Genomic DNA, 19,261 nt, shown 5'->3' on the forward strand with positions numbered 1-19,261 from the left:
TGTAAAGCTGTTGTAACAAATTATTATATTTCTTTGTACATGACAGCAGTTTGGACACTTCTTTGCTAGCCTGATAATTGCCCTTGGCTCTGGATCCTTTGTGCATATTTCTAGATCACCTTTCCCCAGTTTTTCACTAGTGCAATTAAAATACTGCTATGGACTAACCTCTGAAATAGTTTTTGACTGAGAGTAATTTACAGCTATTTTCAGTAGCTTAAATTAATTCTGTTTGAGAAGTGGTTTGACATGTACCACATAACAACAATGAGGAATCCTCTTTCTGATACATACTACAGGAACATTTCAATAGCTACTGAAGGAAGAAACTTCTCAGGCACCACATCTAACTGAATGATGAAATCGTCTCAACTTTTTATCCTGCAAAAGTAGATAATGATATTCCTACACATGAAATATAGTCATTTCGGCTGAAATTCAACGTATAACAAAGACAATTTTTCCTGACTATGGAGAACTGGGTGATAAATCAAGGACTTGATTTGCCAAGGTACTAAGGACAGTATACCACATATTAAGTGCTCTTAATTTAGTGAAACTTGGTGAAGGAGCAGCAAGATTTTTCCCTCAATTAAGAAGTTTTGCCCTAAGCAATTTGACAGCTTCTATCTTTGGGATCCTCTTGAAATCTTAAGTTTTCATTAGGAGAGTTATTCTGCTTCTATACTTGTAAGTTTTATCCCTGGGTTATCTAGACCAAGTAAAATCGCTTATATAACAACAACTTGTGCTTGTCATATCTGTAAGCTGAATTTCTGAGATAACAGCTTTACTCATTTCTTTCCAACTGTGAAGAATTTCCACAGTCTGTAATTTGGGTAAGAGGTTTAGAATGGATGCCTTCTACAGAACCAATCTCTCCCCCAACCTCCCACAAACCCACCCCAGTCATATTTAAATAGAATCTAAGAAATGCAAATATTTAAAATAAGCATTCAGTAGTGACTGCATTGGGTAGAGGAAAGACACCCAGCACCTGAAGCCAATTAAGAGAGTAAAGGTTCACATAACCACTCTGTAATAGCATGAAGTCTCTGGGAGCCAATGAGCTGAAATATTACCTTTATATTACAGCGCAAACTGAACCAGTCTTCAGTCATTACTGTCTTGTACTACCAAAACACCCAGATATTTTTTCCTCTGTAAATTGGTATTTGGTCACTACCTGTGTAATTACAAGGTATCTGTCACTCCAGTGCAGTGCTTAATGCCTATATGGGTTAGGAAAAGTTGTACCCTTTCCATTTTATTTATAGTAAATGCGAAAGGACTGACATGATTTATCCAGCATCATATCCCAAGTCTGGAAAGACTGGTGATTGACCTTCTCAGTAAAGAACAGTTGGCATGAGGCTGGCTTCCAGATCATAAGTCTCCCACGGACTCTAATTAAAGGTAAAATTGCTGAGAAATAACAAAATATTATTTCATAAAATTTCCTGGGTAAATCAATTATACCCAATGTGCACTTAATTTTAGACACATTTATCTCCCTAATGCTTAGTGTTCAAATTACACATGATGAAATGCTGTGAGGTTGCTATTTGCTAGGGACTTTACAGTTATACCACAGAACAGACACAACGTAGGAAATCTTGTAGCAGTGGAAAGGTATGTATTAACCTACATACTTCATAGCTACGGTTGGTCTTGGGAATCTGGAACAGTAGGATACCCAAGTCCAATTTGCACAGCAGTGTGGAACCCAGAGGGCTTGTAATCAGGATGTCCTCCTGAAATGCCAAGGAAAAAACCAACCTGTTCTTCAGCTTCCTATGATGACAAGATGGGTCTGGCAAAATAGAACCTCAAGACATCACGAGTGACTTAAGATCTCATTACTTAGCTATAGAAGGCAGCCGATAATGAAAGAGTGGCTCACCTGCTTTGAATGACAATGCAATCCTGATAAAGTCGGTCATACATACAGATCTTTAAATCAATGTTGGGATTGGGCACCCAAACTGGCACATCAATAGAAACTCCAATGGCACTAAAGCACAGCTGTTAATACATAAATCAAAAGTGTAACTATTTTTGTTAGTCTCAAATTCTTACTGATTTAGACAGAGCAAGAATTTCTGCTATAAACTACAGCTGAGTAAAGTATTTTATTCTTCATATTGCAACAGGTTCTGAAATTAGGCAAAGCTATGAAAATCATTTGTAAAATAAAACCTAAATGTTATGGTGTCCCAGCAGAAAAAAGAATGATACTTTTGTTTGGATTCTTTGAGAGAACATAGCATGCTGCCCATGATGTTGAAAAGAAATATTTAAAGTGCACTTAGTTTAAGCGAATGGGCCATAATTCAGAAACTCAAGAGACTGCAGCTTGTTTAGCCAGCAAAGAAATACAGTAATGGCAGCAGAGTGCTGTGCTTCCTATAATAACCTTAGTTCTGACATCAGTGACCACATAGCTCAGACTTGGATAAAACGATCCTGAAAAAGACGGTACTCATAGGAGCCTGCAGTATGTTCCTGCAGCTCCTTTTGTAGAGTATTCCATCTGTAGACCGTGGGGAGAGCCAAGACTGGCCTACTGAGCTTCTTGGAAGTTTTTTCTGTATTTTTTTGGCAAGCTTCTGTGAACTGTTCCCAGGCAGAATTTGGCTTCCAGTAAAGCGTGGAATCAAAATATGCTAAAGTGGTAACTAAAGTTGTCATCTCTTCCAGCTTTCACACATCAGTTTCACTACTGCATACTAAATAATTCCAATTCTGATATATCAGAAAGAAAATAAACTACGTGGGTTGGGAACAGAGAAGAATACTTTTGTATTTGTTTCCACGACATTAGATGTCTTCCAGTATAATGTCTGATAAAATGGGAATATCATGATTATTTGCATAGAAATTTAAGAGAATCAACACGTTTAATAACCATACTGCATCAGAAAGAAGGGTCACGATTTACAAAGTTACGTCTCATCAAACCATATAATACATAATCACATGGTACCTCACTGTTATTTCTTATAATGTTCATAAACATATCTGTCCTCTACCTCCTTCTGTTTCTAAGGTTCTGAGCTCTTTTAATTCTTGGGAAAAGCAGAAGTAGCAGGATTTTAAACTCTTTTTCTACAGTGTTTTGAAGCAAGGCTTGCACAAAAATCACTCACTGGTTTGCAGTCTGAGTTGTCAAACATGATCACAAACTCTGCCCGCACATCCCCAGGGATAGCTGGGACAAATATAATCTGAAGTTTGACTGAGCTGAAGGGTCCAATTTCACCTTCTGTAACCTAAACAAGAAATAACATGTTTTTAATGAAAATCTGATGGTATTACTGTAGTTGGCTATAAATTGTATTGAAATAAAGCAGCAGCATATACTCATACTATACAAATACTCTGTTACACCTGGTTTGTAACTAGATTGAATGCACTATGCAAGGGAAAAATCAGTATCAGTAGCTCTCTAGGAGATTTATTGTGGGGAGAAGACTTGGCATGACACATGGTTTCACAATCATGCATGGTCAGAATCTTACCGAGAGTCTCGCTTTACTGCAAGACTCTGTATGATAGCTAGATAATGTGGTTTACCAAAGTGTTTCCACCATATATTTGTGAATATGTAACTAAAACATGGAGAAGCTGTCTTGTGCTACTGTGCAAAGATCTGCTCTACTGATTCCAGCATTAAGTCCACCTGCCTTTTGTATGGATAGGTAGAAGCCATAAATGCTAGTATGAACTAATATCTGGACTCTCACACCCAGATTTTTTAATATGGCTCAACTTTGACATTTCCCAGACATTCTTCCTGCCTCATCTTTTGTGTTGTCACTGGACTTTGCATAACCTTGGAGCAACAAAACAGAAAAATCAGTTTGAAAAAAAAAAAGTTAAATTATGAGAAACGTAAATGTATACAGCATCTTCCAGCTCAAATAAATCTTTATCGATCAAAAGAAAGGGCAAATATGTCATGTAATTTCCTTTTAAGAATTAACTGTGATACAGTGAAGTCCAGTGGGCTTGAAATTGATCATGTACTTAAGTATTTCCCACTAGATCAAAAGCAATTTATTTGATATAGGCTTAGTCTAGAGAAAATCTTGTCTGTATCTCAGGATATTCATTACCTTTCCAAGCATAATTTCGACTGGTGTTTCTTCAGAAGAAAGTTCCACTAAATTATGTGCATTGTCTGTGTCTAGAACCAATCTGGAGTTTAACACATCTTGACCAAATTGTTCTGGGGAAAAAAAAAAACCACCACAAAGAAAAATCCACAAAATGCTGGATGTGTGCATCTATTCACTAAACAAAATTATCAAACAGAGCAGAAATACATTGATTTTGGTCAATATTGCAAATACAACAACATATGTAAGTAACGTATATATTGGGAAATGTGTCTAGAAGGACATTTCTGTTTGGCAATATGACTTTGTCCTAGTCCAGAAGGCACCTGAGCTTTCCACTGCAGAATAACAATACTAATGTTTCAGTAGGATAAAGTAGATATTGGAGACTGTTACATCAAGGAACGCAAATTCAGCCGAAAGCGTGAACTGGGCTTCAAGAACAATTTCAGCGGGACAAAGCCATGCAGTCAGGAGGACCTACAAAGCAAGTGGAAGTGCTGCTTCATCACTTTCTTTTCAAAACAACTGCAATAATAAGTACCTTTAAAACAGTCTCCCACCAGTGCTTCAAAGCGTCATAAACTAATGCATCATGTGAGATGAAGCTAACCCCAGACTGTATGGCAGTAATTGACTGGCAGTCATATGCTTCACATTAACCACGAAAAAGATCAAGGTGTCATGAGATATGTTAATGTGCCAAAGCAATGGAATTTTTAATTTGTTTTTGTTTTGTTTGTTAACTTTAAAGATGTTTTCAGACCTTATGGGCTCTGTGGAGGCAGCTACCGTGATTTATGGAATCACTCCATTTCACAATACAGATCCCAGATTTAAAAAGAAAACCTACCACAACCTTTCCATGCAACTTTTAGTTTCCTGCAATTGGAATGATCAATATCCAGAAGAAATATTAAAGAATACAGATACTAAAGAAATTAAGAAAGTCCTCCTTCTACGGGATTTTATTAAGCACATAGTAAACATTAGGAATGAGATGGAAAATGTCTGAGGAGGTTCATCTTTCTGCTTCCTTGTTCCTAGAATTACAGACTATAAAAATAAACCTGTCATGTGGATTTCTATTCTGAGAAGTGGGTATTCGGTTGCAGAGACAAGAATGATAACAATTTTGCAGTTTCTGTAAGCGAGTTGGTTTCCGTATTCTTCAGAGACTGAATTGTTAATTGCTGATGAGAAGTGAGATTCTCTGCTGCTTTTGATATAATGGTGTCAGTATGTTATTTTTAGTAATTTTTTGTGAGGCAGTATACAAAGAAATATAACATTACTGGAACGATGAACTACTTAATTGACTAACTTGGCAAACTGAATTCCACAGTTCATTACAGGAAACTCCACAAATGGATAATGCTTAGCCTGGGAAACTGCATTGCCAATTTTCTAAAATAGCCAACCCACCTGCAGAACTACTGCTCAGGCTTATCCCAGTCCTCTGCTGCTCCAGCGGGGCTACACAGTAGGTCACTTTTTCACTATGATCAGGACAAATTTCTTCCTTCTTTTCAACTACAGATGTCACAGAACTATTGCTTACTTTCTGTTCAGGGACACAGCCACTGAAATGTCGAGTAACCTATTAGAAAACACAGAAAAAGCATTTTCTACTGTGAGTGTTCATCTAGCTTGCACCAGTTCCAATTTTATCAAGCAGTTGCAATCAGACTTGTGTTTTCTTGCAACTGTTCCACATTATAAATGGAGAAATGTGTTGCTCTTTCTAAAAACTGCACAGTCTACTAGACCTTTATCAATGAGCAGATTTAATTTTTGCTGGCTGCCTAAAACAGGTAAATAATACAATGGAGCAATACAATATAGTGTTAGTTATTTTACAACTAAGAGAATGAACATTTTTCTAGTGGAAACACCAGCAGTTCTATGTCAAACCTAAGTCTGCTAAAACTAGACTTCTGTTTATTACATACCTACAGGAGATGGAATACAGAAGGAAAACCATGGATGCAGACACTGTTTTTTCACAAATTCTTTATTTGAACCACTTTTTTAATGTGAGGTTAGTATGAGAGTTGAAAACCATGGCAAACAGCTCAGCAGTTTCACTGTACGTACTATTTAATGTAGTGTTTAAAAGGAGAGGTCAACCCTTCTCTTAGAACTTAAAAGTGGATTAGATTATCAAGTAGAGAATTTTGAAAACCATCTGAGCCAATTGCTCTTTGACAATCAAAGAAGTTAAAGAGTGCACTGATGGAACAAAGATGAAGTGTCTGCAGTGCGTTTACAAGAACATGTAAGCACTTCTTAACAAATATATGCAACCTAGTAGTGATATTCCCTCTGGTCAAGGACCTGTGAAATCTACTTATGGGTACTACCTATGCAACGCCTGAAGAAAAAGGAACATTTATGATAATGATATTCATCAACAGAGGAATTACAAAGCACGAGTTCCTACCGCAGTGGGTAGCTGTTCATTGTTGCTTTCTGTGTTTTTTTTGTTTTGTTATGTTTGTTTTTTATTCTTTTTAAAAATCTGAAGATTTCACCACTTTAAGAATAAAATCCGCAATTTATTTAGAAAAGGAGCAAGTAGGTCTTCAGACTTAAGCTATTCAGTCTTCTCAAAATCTGCCCCACAGTGCAGACAGGCGAAGACGACTGTATGCATGCTTTCTTTGTAAGTGTTTTCACTTAAAATTTTCTGCTACAGATGTTAGGATTCCTCAGTTTTCTGTCAACTTTGAAACTGGCATGCTGTAGGAGCAATCAGTATCAGGTCTAACACCACACATTTTTTTCAGCTCTGCACCAAGTGCCTGAGTTTTTGTACATTTCATCAGTCTCTGCTTCATTCCCACCCAGGACATTCCACAGGACACAACATTACAATCATTTGCATTCATTCCACTATTGAGAGATTTTCCTTCAATTCTTTCACACTATTTATTTTTATAGTTTCTGGGCAACAGCCTCAGTGTAATTCTTAGTTTGATTAAGACAACTTCTTCCCTTGTAACAACAGCTTGTCAATAACTGTGACTGTACTTCTTTGATAGAAAATTAAACAAACAGCTCTGAATTTTTAAAGGAAGATCACAGGCTAATGCTCCCAATTCTCATTACTTTATTGCTGGTTTTGCAACATTTGGCATTTTGCTGACATCCGGGAGTTAGGATTTTAAATTACTCTGTCAAAATCTCCTCTTTTAGCTGAAATATTTTTTCCTAATTTTCATGGATGTGAAGAAAATAGGAATCATGACATAAACTACTAAAATGTTTAAAAAAATTATCATTGTTGGTTCCCCCATCCATAAACAAACTACTAAAGGTTGGACCAGGTGATCTTCTGAAGTGCCTTCCAACCTAGAGCTGTTCTATGATTCTGTATGATTCTACCACACTTTTGCAAAGCAGAATGCTTCTATCAATTTAGGGAAATGCTTTTGAACCTACCATTCTTCCAGGAGAAGATTTTGCTGTTGCTCTGCATGTACTACTGTCACCTGCTGACGTCTGAACACTGAATCTTGTTCCCAAAGCTCCACTGTTCGTCAGGCTGATGGTGCGTGAAATTGTCTCTCCCACCACATGGCTGCCAAAGTCAATGAGCTCTTTATCTAGTGCCAGCTGTGAGAAGATAAACCATTAATTACTACTGTCCTACATAGTCAGTAATGTCAACTGAATGAGCATCCACCTTTTCAAGAATAGGATTTAAAGTTCTTATTATCATTGCAAAGATGGTAGCAAGTAACAACATGAACTGTGGGTATCCTTCTGGCTTTTTGTAGCAGTCAACTCATTAAAACAATGTCTATTATACTGAGCCACTTCCTTTTCAGTCCACTATATAATAATGGAAAAAAACAGGTTAAATGCCGTTCATAGTGGCAGCTTGCATAAGTCTTCAGGTAGTTACTCTGGAAGTAGGTAATATTTACATACCAATTCAACATTGTTGCTCTTGTGTTACAGTAAAATGGTTCTACGAGCATCAACCTGAGAAGCAAGCAGCGTTTAACATCATATAGTCCCTATGTATCAGTTTAACACATCCTGTCTTGTTTCTTTGAGCTACCATGGTTTACAAGCAGTTTAAAAAGTAATACACTACTTCATACAGAACTTTTAATGACTTTGTAACTGGGTATGTGATAATGAAAGGCTTGTAATTCAAGTTCAAGCATCAAAAAGACGAAGACAACTTGGCTGCTTGTTGCTTACAGCTGAACTCTTCCCACTTTCAGGGCACAAAGAATGGGAGTTCCTGCATGTAATTAGCACACAATGATGGCATGAATTCTCTAGGTGAAGAGAACTACTCCTCTGATCAAAGATTAATGTGCTGGCTTTCTACTGCATTGTACATTCTCATCTTCAAGAACTTAATTGAAAACCAAAGAGTCCTATACACATAGTCAGGCTTAAGTACGCAATATTGATGTGAAATTCTAGCTTCCTACAAGTGCTTAAAATTAAGCACATCCTTAAATACTTCGCTAGATTGCTAATATAATAATTATAGTGCACTAGCTTTCAGTTACTTACCCCTTCTATTTTCTGTGTAACAGATTATTCTTGATTCATGTCCCTGCACGCAAAAGTTTCAATGTCCAGTAAAAAAAACTTTACATGCAATCTTACTCATACAATTTACTGAAACATAATATTACAAACTCCAGGAAGACATTCATATGTCCAAAGCCTTTTAAAAATTATTTTTTATTTTTATTGTTAAGTATGCTCCCAGTATATCCCAAAGTTTGCATTTGCCAGTCTTATTCTGATACTGGGTTTTTCTTCGCATAATCTTTTTCCTCTAGCATTGTATACTCTCATCTGTAATTTCTTTTGGCCTGTAAAGCCAAAGCTGCTCTTAGCTGTAAAGGAAGTAATTTAAAACCAAAGTTGCTGCTTTTATCAAATACTTTCTTCAAGTTAGCTCATAGGAAGTTAAGGTACATAAAAAAAATTAGTGCTGCATGTAGTTTCACCTCTTAACAGTAAGAAAATCATGTTCTTGGCTTAAAATTCAGTGTGTGTATATATATCTCAAAAGATTTTGAGATGCTGGAAAAAAGGAGAGATTACATGGTTTTTATAAATGTCAGGAAAGACATTGTGGTATTTTGATTTTTGTCTACATCGAAAATTAAAGTTAAGATTTAGGTCTTAACTTTAAGGATGGGATGGAATTTCCAAAAATTACAAGGAGAAAAAGATAGCTCATTTCCAGTCACCATTTGTCTTCCCTCCATTCACAATGTAGCATTGTATGATCAATTTCTAGACAGAACTACTTCAGTTAATTGCACTCTGAAGTTAAAGTTACAGTTCATGGTTTAGTAAATCCATTAAAATAATTTTGTATAGAACTCAGTGTAATCTGGGAAGCCAAGGAATTAACCATTTTCTGGAAAGAGACTCTCCATTTAAAACGAAAAAAGAAAGAAATATAAATACCTTTTGCTAAATATTTTCAATAACATTTATGCTATCGTACATTTTCTATTACTGTTGTTATACTGAAATATAAATACCTCTTGCTAAATATTTTCAATAACATTTATGCTATCGTACATTTTCTATTACTGTTGTTATACAAGCATAAAAAAGTCACTTACAATGCATCTCTTGGCTGTACATTTCAATGGAACAGAAAAAGAACCTGTCTGTGCCATAAACATGACTTCTCCTTCCAGAGTTTCATTTATCTAGGAAAAAAAAACCACAAACAACCCAACCAAATTATTTGCAAAGATTTAGTCTATGTGGTCTGATGAAAAATATTTTCACTCATTCTTTGAATAACATATTACAATATGTCTCTACAGATTCTATATATCCACTTTAAAACAGTCTTGGGTAACTGCCTGGCGAACATGAGCTAGGCAGTATTATAAATGTTTTCGTTTGGAGTTAAGTTTCAAAACATACTCCAAAGTACTTAGTGACAAGTATTTTTCTAAAGCATGCCCTTAGACTATGCCTTATTACAATTTAACAGAGCTGGAACATACACACAGTTGTCCAAGTACAACAGTACCTTTTCTAGGAATGTAGCTTGTTTCCTTGTTAACAGTTAAGAAATTAGTGATGTTTTTAATCAGACTAGTGGATTAAACTAGGATTCTCATCACTGTGTAACTTAGCACTCAGGTGCACTTACCATTGGCCTAAATGTTACCACTATTTCACAGGACATTCCAGCAGACATTTTGCCAGGTGGATCAAAACTATGGATATAATGAACATAAAACTCCAAATTAAAGCTATGTATGAAACATTCAGCTCCTATTCTGGTAACAATGACAGATTTTTGAAAATATTTTTTCTCCCACTTAGATTAATTACTTAGAAATGTCAGAATGAGTGACGGATTAATGAAAAGCTACAGAACCCTGCTGCAATTGTAAAACTACAAAGGCTGATTATTTACTGAGGTTTTACACAGAAAGTCTTAAAGTGCTTTAAAAGGCAAGAATTATTGCCTTCATGCTCCAGACAAAGAGGCTGTAGCCAAACAGGTGAAGCTGAGGCTCAATAATATCATCAGGAATAGGGTGGACCCATTGCCTGTTCTAACAGCCAGGAAGCAGCCTTCTCCCATTATCCAGTCTGAGTGTTGCTCTGTAACATCTCCCCCGTTCAAACGGGAAACGACAAGGAAAGAAATTTAGAAGGTAGCTGCAAATGATTAGAGAACGAACGTGCTCCTTGCTGCAAACAGTACCAAAATCATCTTGAATAGAACCTGCCACTCATTTCAATGCCTCATTTCATGGTCTCCGTGATGGAAGCAAAATGCCCATCAGAAGACAAGAAATCTCACAGCTGCACTCTAAATGAAATTAAGGAACTCCTGGAGACCTATTGTGCCTGACAGAAACAGAAAGGAAGACAGACAAAATAGATAACTAAATGTTGTTAGCCATGGGAATACCTAAGCAAACTGGGCCATACTGAAACACAGAACATACATGCTAATCATGATTTTATCAAAACAAAATTAAAACCAAAAGCAAGTTGAAATATTTTCAAACAAAAAAGGGAAACACTGTTCAGAATTCAGAGGATTAAAATGTTAATAGGGAAATAAGCATCTATGTACTGACCTTCAGAACAGATCACTAGTAGTTTCACCTGAGAAAGACTTTAAGAATAGTGCCTTCTATTTCAAATGTTACCTTGCTAAAGTATTTATGATTTAGAGCATAAGCTGCCTCACACCACTGTGCTAAGAATAGACTCCCATTGCATGGAGATGCAATAGTGCTTATTTTAACCATTAGAATATAGCTTTTCATTAGCAACTACAGGGTCTGTCATCGATAACAGTTCTCAAGCATTATGTCTGTAACTACCTGTGCAAATGCTTTAGAGGACAGCTGAGAGCAGGAGAGCTTAGATGTACTGGGTATTTTCAAAATACTTGGTAAAACTATTTTGTAAGAAACAATTCATGTATGTTCTACTTGAGAAGATACAAGCATTATACAGTGTAAGACCAATGTCTACAAATTTGATCTGTGCTGTTCAATTTATTAATAATATGACAATGCATAATAAGATTTATAGATTATTTTTGCTAGCTATCTATCTGGCAAATATATGGGCAACCAATTTATTTGAAAAAATTGAATTAATTCATCAGACACTATTTAAAAGGTTCTGACATTTTTGAAAAAAGCTTTCTACTTGCTCAGGGCTGGCAGTTACCACAGGTCTGTATTGCTTTCCACAAATTAGGGACTGGTCCCTTGCTATCACCATTCTAGACACCAATGACATGCAGCTCAGGCTTAGTAAGCATCTTACTTCTCAGCTCTGAGACACAGTTCCTTTCCTCATCTCATACAATTGGAATATAATAATTTAGATGTATTTATTGAAATCTATTTAATTTACTACAGGATTTGGTTACATCTCCTGTTGTGGTACAAAGGTAAAAAAAGCAACTAGTCTACTGTGACTTTTACTTACTGAATACTGATGAAGTCCTTGAGCCTCTCACTGATTCCCACTAGTCTGCAGAAATTAACACTGTAGGATGCATTTATCAAAACTATCTTCTTTTTGTAGATTTGACCAACATCAAAATCCTTGGAATACCAAACATATCAGGTGGTGTGAATTACAGGAAGTAGCATTTACACATGTAAGACAAAACCAACTGCTTTTACCAAGTTGTGCTCACAGTCCCTACTGTGATTACAGGCCTGTGTGCAAAGGGTTGTATAAACCCGTAAAGCATTTCCTTGCTTCAAACAAACCCTTTCAAAACATACAGCCTATAAAGATGGGAACTCATGCTTCATGGATGGGGCAACATTAGCTGGGTTTGTGCACAGCTAATGTGCCAAGTTGCTCTGTCTTTTCCTGCAGTGAATGTCAAAGACGTTATGTCACATCCATGGTCTAATGGAGTTGTTAACAATGTAGACTGTGTGGCAAAGACAACAGAGATTTTTTGAACACAGACCTAGGTGCCACCGTCTTCCAATGGAGGTCTGCTGTTTCTGTGCAAGGCACAGGCTCCTGGCTCCTAATAAAACCAGAGTGCCATGAAAGCTGTATACCTGGGCACATTCATTAACACATAGACAAGAAGAGTCCTGCAGGCCGACTGGCAACATGTTTCTCTGACACAGAATGTGCCCCACTAGCAATCTTTACAAGTACAAAGAAGAACTAGGCATAGTGTTATAATTTCTCACAGCACACTTGTTAATTACAACACAGAGATATTTGCTCACATTTCTGGCAGTATTTAAATTCCCCTAGTAAAGGAAACAGTTTTACTACTTAGGTCTAAATTATAAATTCAGTAGTTTATTTGATCTGACTATAACTTCCCTAAGAGATTACTAGAGAAAAAGGCATGTACTGTTTCAGGTTTGACTAAAGACCAATTAAAGACAATAAGAATATTTTTTTCTTCCCAGTGCAACAGAATTTTGGTCACGACATCAGTATATACATACAGTAGATACATACATCATCTTTATAGATCCTATGCAGAATGGCCACTAACCTTGAAATGAATGCAACTTGGTTTACTATAGAAAGTACATCCCTTCCCTCCATGACCAGACACTATTTGCTTGTGAAAAATTCCCGTTTGGAATTCTTCCATTTTTTTCTCAAAAATTTCTTTTTTCACTACCCTTGTAGCCAGCTGCTTTGGATCCCCTTCTTCTTTGGATATCTAATAAGGGACATCAGTAAAAAACACCATGACTGTAAGTGTGATCATAGAATCCATAGCTCTAAGTAGAAAAGTCTGCGAATAGACTCTTTTGTATCTGGTCAGCCTTTGTTTCTCTCCAGATCAAACTCAGCCTCCCAACTTCTGTATGAAGAATTTAATTTATTCTTGGCTGTCTGTTCCGTAGCTTATCATGCTCCCACACTATGACATCGTGTTTTTAATGGCAGCATTATCTCTTCTGCATTTAAAGAGTTTTTTCCCCTCAACTTCTTAAACAAATACTCATTCAGAAAAAAATCAGCTAACTTCACTGGAACAGTGCTTTTTTCATGCAAGTATATGAATATGTACTGACATTATTTCGTTTTGATTGATTATAAAGTCTGCTATTAAAGGTCTTCTACACCTCCAAAAAGCTGTATATGCAAATATACCTTGGAATAACATTTAAGATCTTAACTACACAATTCCAGTCTATAAGAGTGTATTATTTACTTCTGTTTAGAGTATAGAACACTATTACTTTACTAGAAGGTATGTTTTTCTTTGCCTAGTATGGTACAAAAAAAGTTGTTTCCATATAAAATCTGTGTTGCCAACTCAACAGAAATTCACATTTAGTTTTTTTTAAACTCAAACAAGTGAACATGATGTGATATATGTCTTCACATATCTCTGAACCAAAATTGAAGTATTTTCTCTTTAAAAGAACAAACTCTACAAGAATAGTGTCAAACAGCAATTACTCTGATGATATTCTCAAATCTGAATTTCTGTATCTATGTAATAAATGCATTTTAAAAACAAAATAGACAATTATTGTTTTTAAGCAAGGTTCCTAAGACAGCACTTGCCAGTGTCATTACTTCAGATATCTACAACTATCAGAGAGGCAAATGAAACTTTTCTAATCCATTAGGATACTTTCATGGATACTGTTAAAGTTTTGTAAAGACTAACTTCACAATGAGTCCATTACAAAGGGATCTCATCCACTTTTTTTTTCTTTCCTATTTCTAATAAGAGATATTGCAACATTTACCTTGTGCAAGTCACATTCCTGACTCCAAAGTCCTGGGAACTCTGGTTCCACTAGGGCCTTGTCTCTCTCTTTCTCATCTTCACCACCTTCACAGAGCACATCATCGGGTATTTTTTCAGAAACCTCTCCTACAGAAGCAGTTCTCCCACCAGCTAAGAAACAAGCTGACGGAGAGCACCACAACTTTTGTGAAAGAACATAAGTTTTGAAGATATGGTTAAAAATTACTAGAGGACAGTTATTTCAACAGTTAACATTTTTTGAGAAGATCTTTTAATACATAAAAGCTAGGTCTATAAAGCTCAGAAGCCAAAGATGACATCTTAGGTCAATCCCTTCTTAAGACACTGAATACAGACAAAATTTTATGTTAAAAACATCTATATGACATTAACTGTATATTATAGGAGTATACTATATATATTGTATACTAGTCCTCAGGCATGAGAATACCATCTGTAGTTGTTGACTGTTTTGTGTATCACATGATAAGCAAGGACTTTGTTGTTTTGTTGTAGTATGACTATTTCTACCAACACCTCTCCCCTACCCTTTTTCTTTGAAATACCTAAAGATTGCATGAAGCCACTAGTTTCATCAGGGAATTCAACTCCCTCTACCTCCACTTTCCAGGACAGTACTCCCTGGAATACTGCACAGAATAAAAAAAAAAAAAAACAAACAAACAAACATCCAGGAAGCTTATGTCTAGAGAGAACCACTGTCTCCTTTCAAATGTAGTGGAAACATTTCTCTTGTGCTGACAAACTGATCTGAATCCTTACTCAGGGATGAAGGTAATTAAACAGGAAATGAGGGTACTTTGCATGGTTTTTGATGCCTGTTGCGATTCATGTATTTGAAAATTCACCTCTCCTTACAAATGCCCTTAAAAACACACCTACACTAAACAGGACAATGTCTTTATTCATACAAGCATCAACAATCAAGAAAAGGGAGACTAACAGTCATTAAGAAATCTAATGGAGAAATTACTCCCCCCTTGTTCTATACTGTCTGGTATTTGGTTGTAGCCTGTGCTATTCACAGGCAAAAGAATTCACTTCGTTGCACCTTTCACAAAAAAAAAAAAAAATCTAGACAGTTAATGGCCTTTGTTTACCTGTGATATTGCTCCAGATGATTGTTTGCAGGTCTTCTCAATATATTGCCACGTTTTCGTTTTCCACAGTAAAGAATCCTCAAGTTTACCACCACTCTTAATTGCCTTAGTACAGGACTGACTTTTTTCCTGCTTGTGAACAGAAGCTTTTTCTTGCAAAATTTGAGATACAATCTCAATTTTTCTTGACTTCTGCTGTTCTCTACAAGCTCTGTAATCCAATGTTTTAATAAATATTAAACCAACCATGGATGTTTACTAATAATATTAACTACAGTTTCTTTTGAGCCTTTAAGCTAAACAGCGAGTCTTTAAACTGGGTACAGTAATAATGCGTGTCAAGACACCAGGCAATTTAGAGGCTATTTATACATTTTTTCTGACTAAATATACACAATTACAGTGTTTTAGAAGTTGAGTAGTTGACAAAGCATACCAGTCAGCGCTACTGAAAACAAAGTTTTAAAATAATTTTCCTAACCTAGTTAGCTATTTAAAGAAAACTGCCTATCTGAAATCCAGTGGACTTAATAAAGGCAGGAATGATGGTTAAAGATAAGGACATAAGTACTGAACTTGGATGATATGAATTCAAAGCTATGTACAACTACAAATTCCACGACACACTGGGTAGTGTGACAAAAGTGACAGTAGATAATTTAATCTCAGTTTTAATACCAGCAGCTTAATACACAATTTTCTGCAACAAATATTACCCATGCTAATGATGGCTTTTAATATAGACTTTCATGTCTTCAACTAATCCATATAAATAATTACTGATTCTAAATAGAAGCAAAGAAAATATCACCTCTCATTTAAATACAGGTTACTACCTATTGAGGCACTTTAATGTCTGAATTTAGCCTCACGATGCCCCATTGCAGCAGATAAATGTCAGTGTATTTATAATGTATTTTTGGAAAAATCATGGTACAAAGAAATTAATCATGGTTACAAAGACATAGGAATGGTATCCTGACTCCCAGTGCTATCTGCCTTAAGTATAAAGCCGTTCTCTGTTCCTGTGATCAGTTCTTGCCTTTATGAATCTTTTTATAGGTTATATACAGATTAATGACATAACGGTTTTAATGACTAAGTAGTTACTTTCTTTTGCAGATAATTCGGAAATATATATCCAGGCTGAAATATACTCTGAGAAAACTGAGAATATCCCTTCACAGGAAAGGAGAAAGGCAGAGCCCTGGGAGAAATAACTAGGCAGTTCTTCAGCAGATTAGCAGGATGGCAGCTGAAATTAGAAAATAAATGTTTTGAGAGAAAAAAAACCTGCTGTCAGAAACATGACACAATTAACATTAAGACTAACAAACTGTGATTGTCCCTTGGCCTGCAAAGGGAACCAGTGAAAGGGAGAAAGCAAGCAAGGTGAAAAGGATTAAATTTAAAGAGAGTTGTGTATTCCAGCAGATCTCTACAAACTGGTATGATTATTTTAGTAACAGTATTTTTAGAACATATTTAGAGATAGCAGAAGTGGTGTTACGCAGCTAGCAAGACTGAAGCTTTATTTAGTTAAAACTTAAGACTTATTAAATATCTAACATTTGCTACAGGTTACTGCCTTTGTGGCAGAGCCAGCATGCAGAAACACATACCTCAGTCACCCTCTGTTTTGTACCTTAGCTCAAATTCATCTTCATAAGTGGTTAAAAACAATAATTAAGTTTTGCACTGGAGCAGATGAGATACAGGCACAATCCTATCAACTTTACTACAAAGGCAGAGGATTAATTTCAACTTAAAAAAAAGCACAAAGGAGAATAACTTGCTTCTGCCCTTACTGCAGTGCAATCTTACAGAGACTGTCTCTAAAAGCCTAAGCAAGCTATTCAATTTGTATAAGGACAGTGTTCGGTAAATGCAGAAGTACAGTTACTTCAGGCATACAGTTTAGGTTCACTGAATTTCCCCTCAGAGTAATTTTATCTTCTTTGCACTAATCATAGAAAATGGGCTCTCTGAGCAATACCTAAGCTACAAGTTCAAGTTGCTTAAGACAGACTATACAAATATCACACATACAAAGAATAAGAATGAGTTCACTCCCTTGACACGGCATCACAGGTGTTATGTTTCCAGAATCTGATCAAGAGCTCCAGTATATTCCTGCATGAGCATCAGTAAGCAGCTGAGAGTGATATTGATATGAATACTTACTGTTTCCTTTTTTCATGCTCTAGCAATCGCTTATGGAGAAAAATTTCCTTGGCAACATTGCCTCCTTCTGCTAGGATAGCTTCCCTCATTTTCATCTCCTGCTTCTTTGCCTCCAAGGCCATTGCTTTGTTCGAAACCTGGAGAGCTCGGAGTTTTTCCTATAAAGCCATACAAACCACAGTTACACATTTGATTCACATATTAAAGAATATAAAACAAAGAATCTAGTGTTGGTTCCCTTATCCAAGTATAAATTTGTGGTAGATTTCTATGAAGTAGAACTTATTGGTTTTAATATAAAATAGTCATGGTGTGCTGAGATGCAGAAAGCTCTCACTAGGTCAGGGCTACTTCTTTACCCTTCTAGCCTGCCCTTGAAATGCTACACAATGAAGCAATGTGGAAAGATACAGTTCTAAACAAATCAGTACTAAATTGAGACCATTCCTTCAGATTCTACAGAACACAAGTAGAAGAGCAAAGTAGCATAGCTCAGAAATTCCTAATTTATATTATTTAAATTCTTAAGTAACTGTTTTTCTTCCATATGGTTTCTCCATATGAAGTATTTCTGCAGTGGGGTCCATATAACTGGAAATACTTCTGGAGAAATTTTCAGAGAACTTTTTTGTAGTATGCATTATTTTCAAGAGAGCTACCCGAACAACTAGATTGTTGACAGAATTGTTCTCCATAAGCAGAAGTATCAAAATCTGCCCATACAAATCTAATGCTATTACTCCTATAGTTAAATTCTCCCCAGTTTCAAAAGAGATTTGGTTGGTGAACCAACAGCATCACACAACAATTCTACAATGAAAACTGAAATTACTTCATTAAAATCTAGCAGTCTAACAAGTAATTTTCTTCATTCCCCATCTAAGCCACAGCAGCAGTACCCTATTGGAAGTTATGCTGTTTTTCAGGGAAAGCACAGCTTGTATCCTTCTCTCCATATGCTCCCGAGTTTTCACTTCTTCCTTTGCATTTTTTTCATGAATTCTGTAAGCAAAGTAAAATCTTTCAGGCTTGTATCCTGGAAAGCTTTTAGTATTAGAATGTTTAGCCTGACAAGTAGTAATTGTCAATGTCACCATTCTTCCTGTAAGCTTCTGTGTTTACTATGATACTGGGTGTGGGTAAAGTGGAACAGTTGGAAGACTCTTCTATATACAGTACCGCTCAACTGAAAAGTGCCAACAGGCTTTCAAGTAGTTTGCTCAACAACTTTTTTTTTTTTTATTTTGCATATGAAGAATTTGTCCCACATTATGACATATGTCTAGTTCCTAAAAACAATGTAAGAATTCAGGTGTTGCTCATATAACCAATATCTAAACAATTACATAGTGAACTTTATACGAGCCAGCCACTTGTACTCAAGCTAAAAATAAACCCTACAAACTCTAAAAGCTAGAAACATGTGGGCATGAATCAAGTCGGAGAGTATTCCAGCTAATGTAATGGTAAACTAGAAAAAAATTAATAAGAGCGATATATTTGATACGTTACAGAGGAAAAAAAAAAATCTATTTAGTTGTTTGTTGTTCTTAGTTATTGTAAGTTTGCACATGCCATCTAATGAAAAA

General features: G+C 36.0%; 1 protein-coding gene across 1 annotated transcript in view; it reads right to left on the bottom strand.

The window, feature by feature from the left end:
• The window catches only part of CFAP74 (cilia and flagella associated protein 74), a gene marked incomplete at both ends in the record, with an annotated part of 50,353 nt that overhangs the window by 18,621 nt on the left and 12,471 nt on the right, over positions 1-19,261 (bottom strand). Inside the window, 14 exon segments of the mRNA XM_082009243.1 lie at positions 1,904-2,025; positions 3,150-3,272; positions 4,119-4,289; positions 4,666-4,772; positions 5,547-5,721; positions 7,566-7,739; positions 9,737-9,826; positions 10,282-10,348; positions 12,096-12,214; positions 13,147-13,320; positions 14,366-14,548; positions 15,474-15,699; positions 17,673-17,830; positions 18,572-18,674. Coding sequence (XP_081865369.1) covers positions 1,904-2,025; positions 3,150-3,272; positions 4,119-4,289; positions 4,666-4,772; positions 5,547-5,721; positions 7,566-7,739; positions 9,737-9,826; positions 10,282-10,348; positions 12,096-12,214; positions 13,147-13,320; positions 14,366-14,548; positions 15,474-15,699; positions 17,673-17,830; positions 18,572-18,674 — 1,992 coding nt within the window.

Source organism: Phaethon aethereus, assembly GCF_964289735.1.
Source record: "Phaethon aethereus genome assembly, chromosome: 21".
In the NCBI taxonomy this organism is placed as follows: Eukaryota; Metazoa; Chordata; class Aves; order Phaethontiformes; family Phaethontidae; genus Phaethon; species Phaethon aethereus.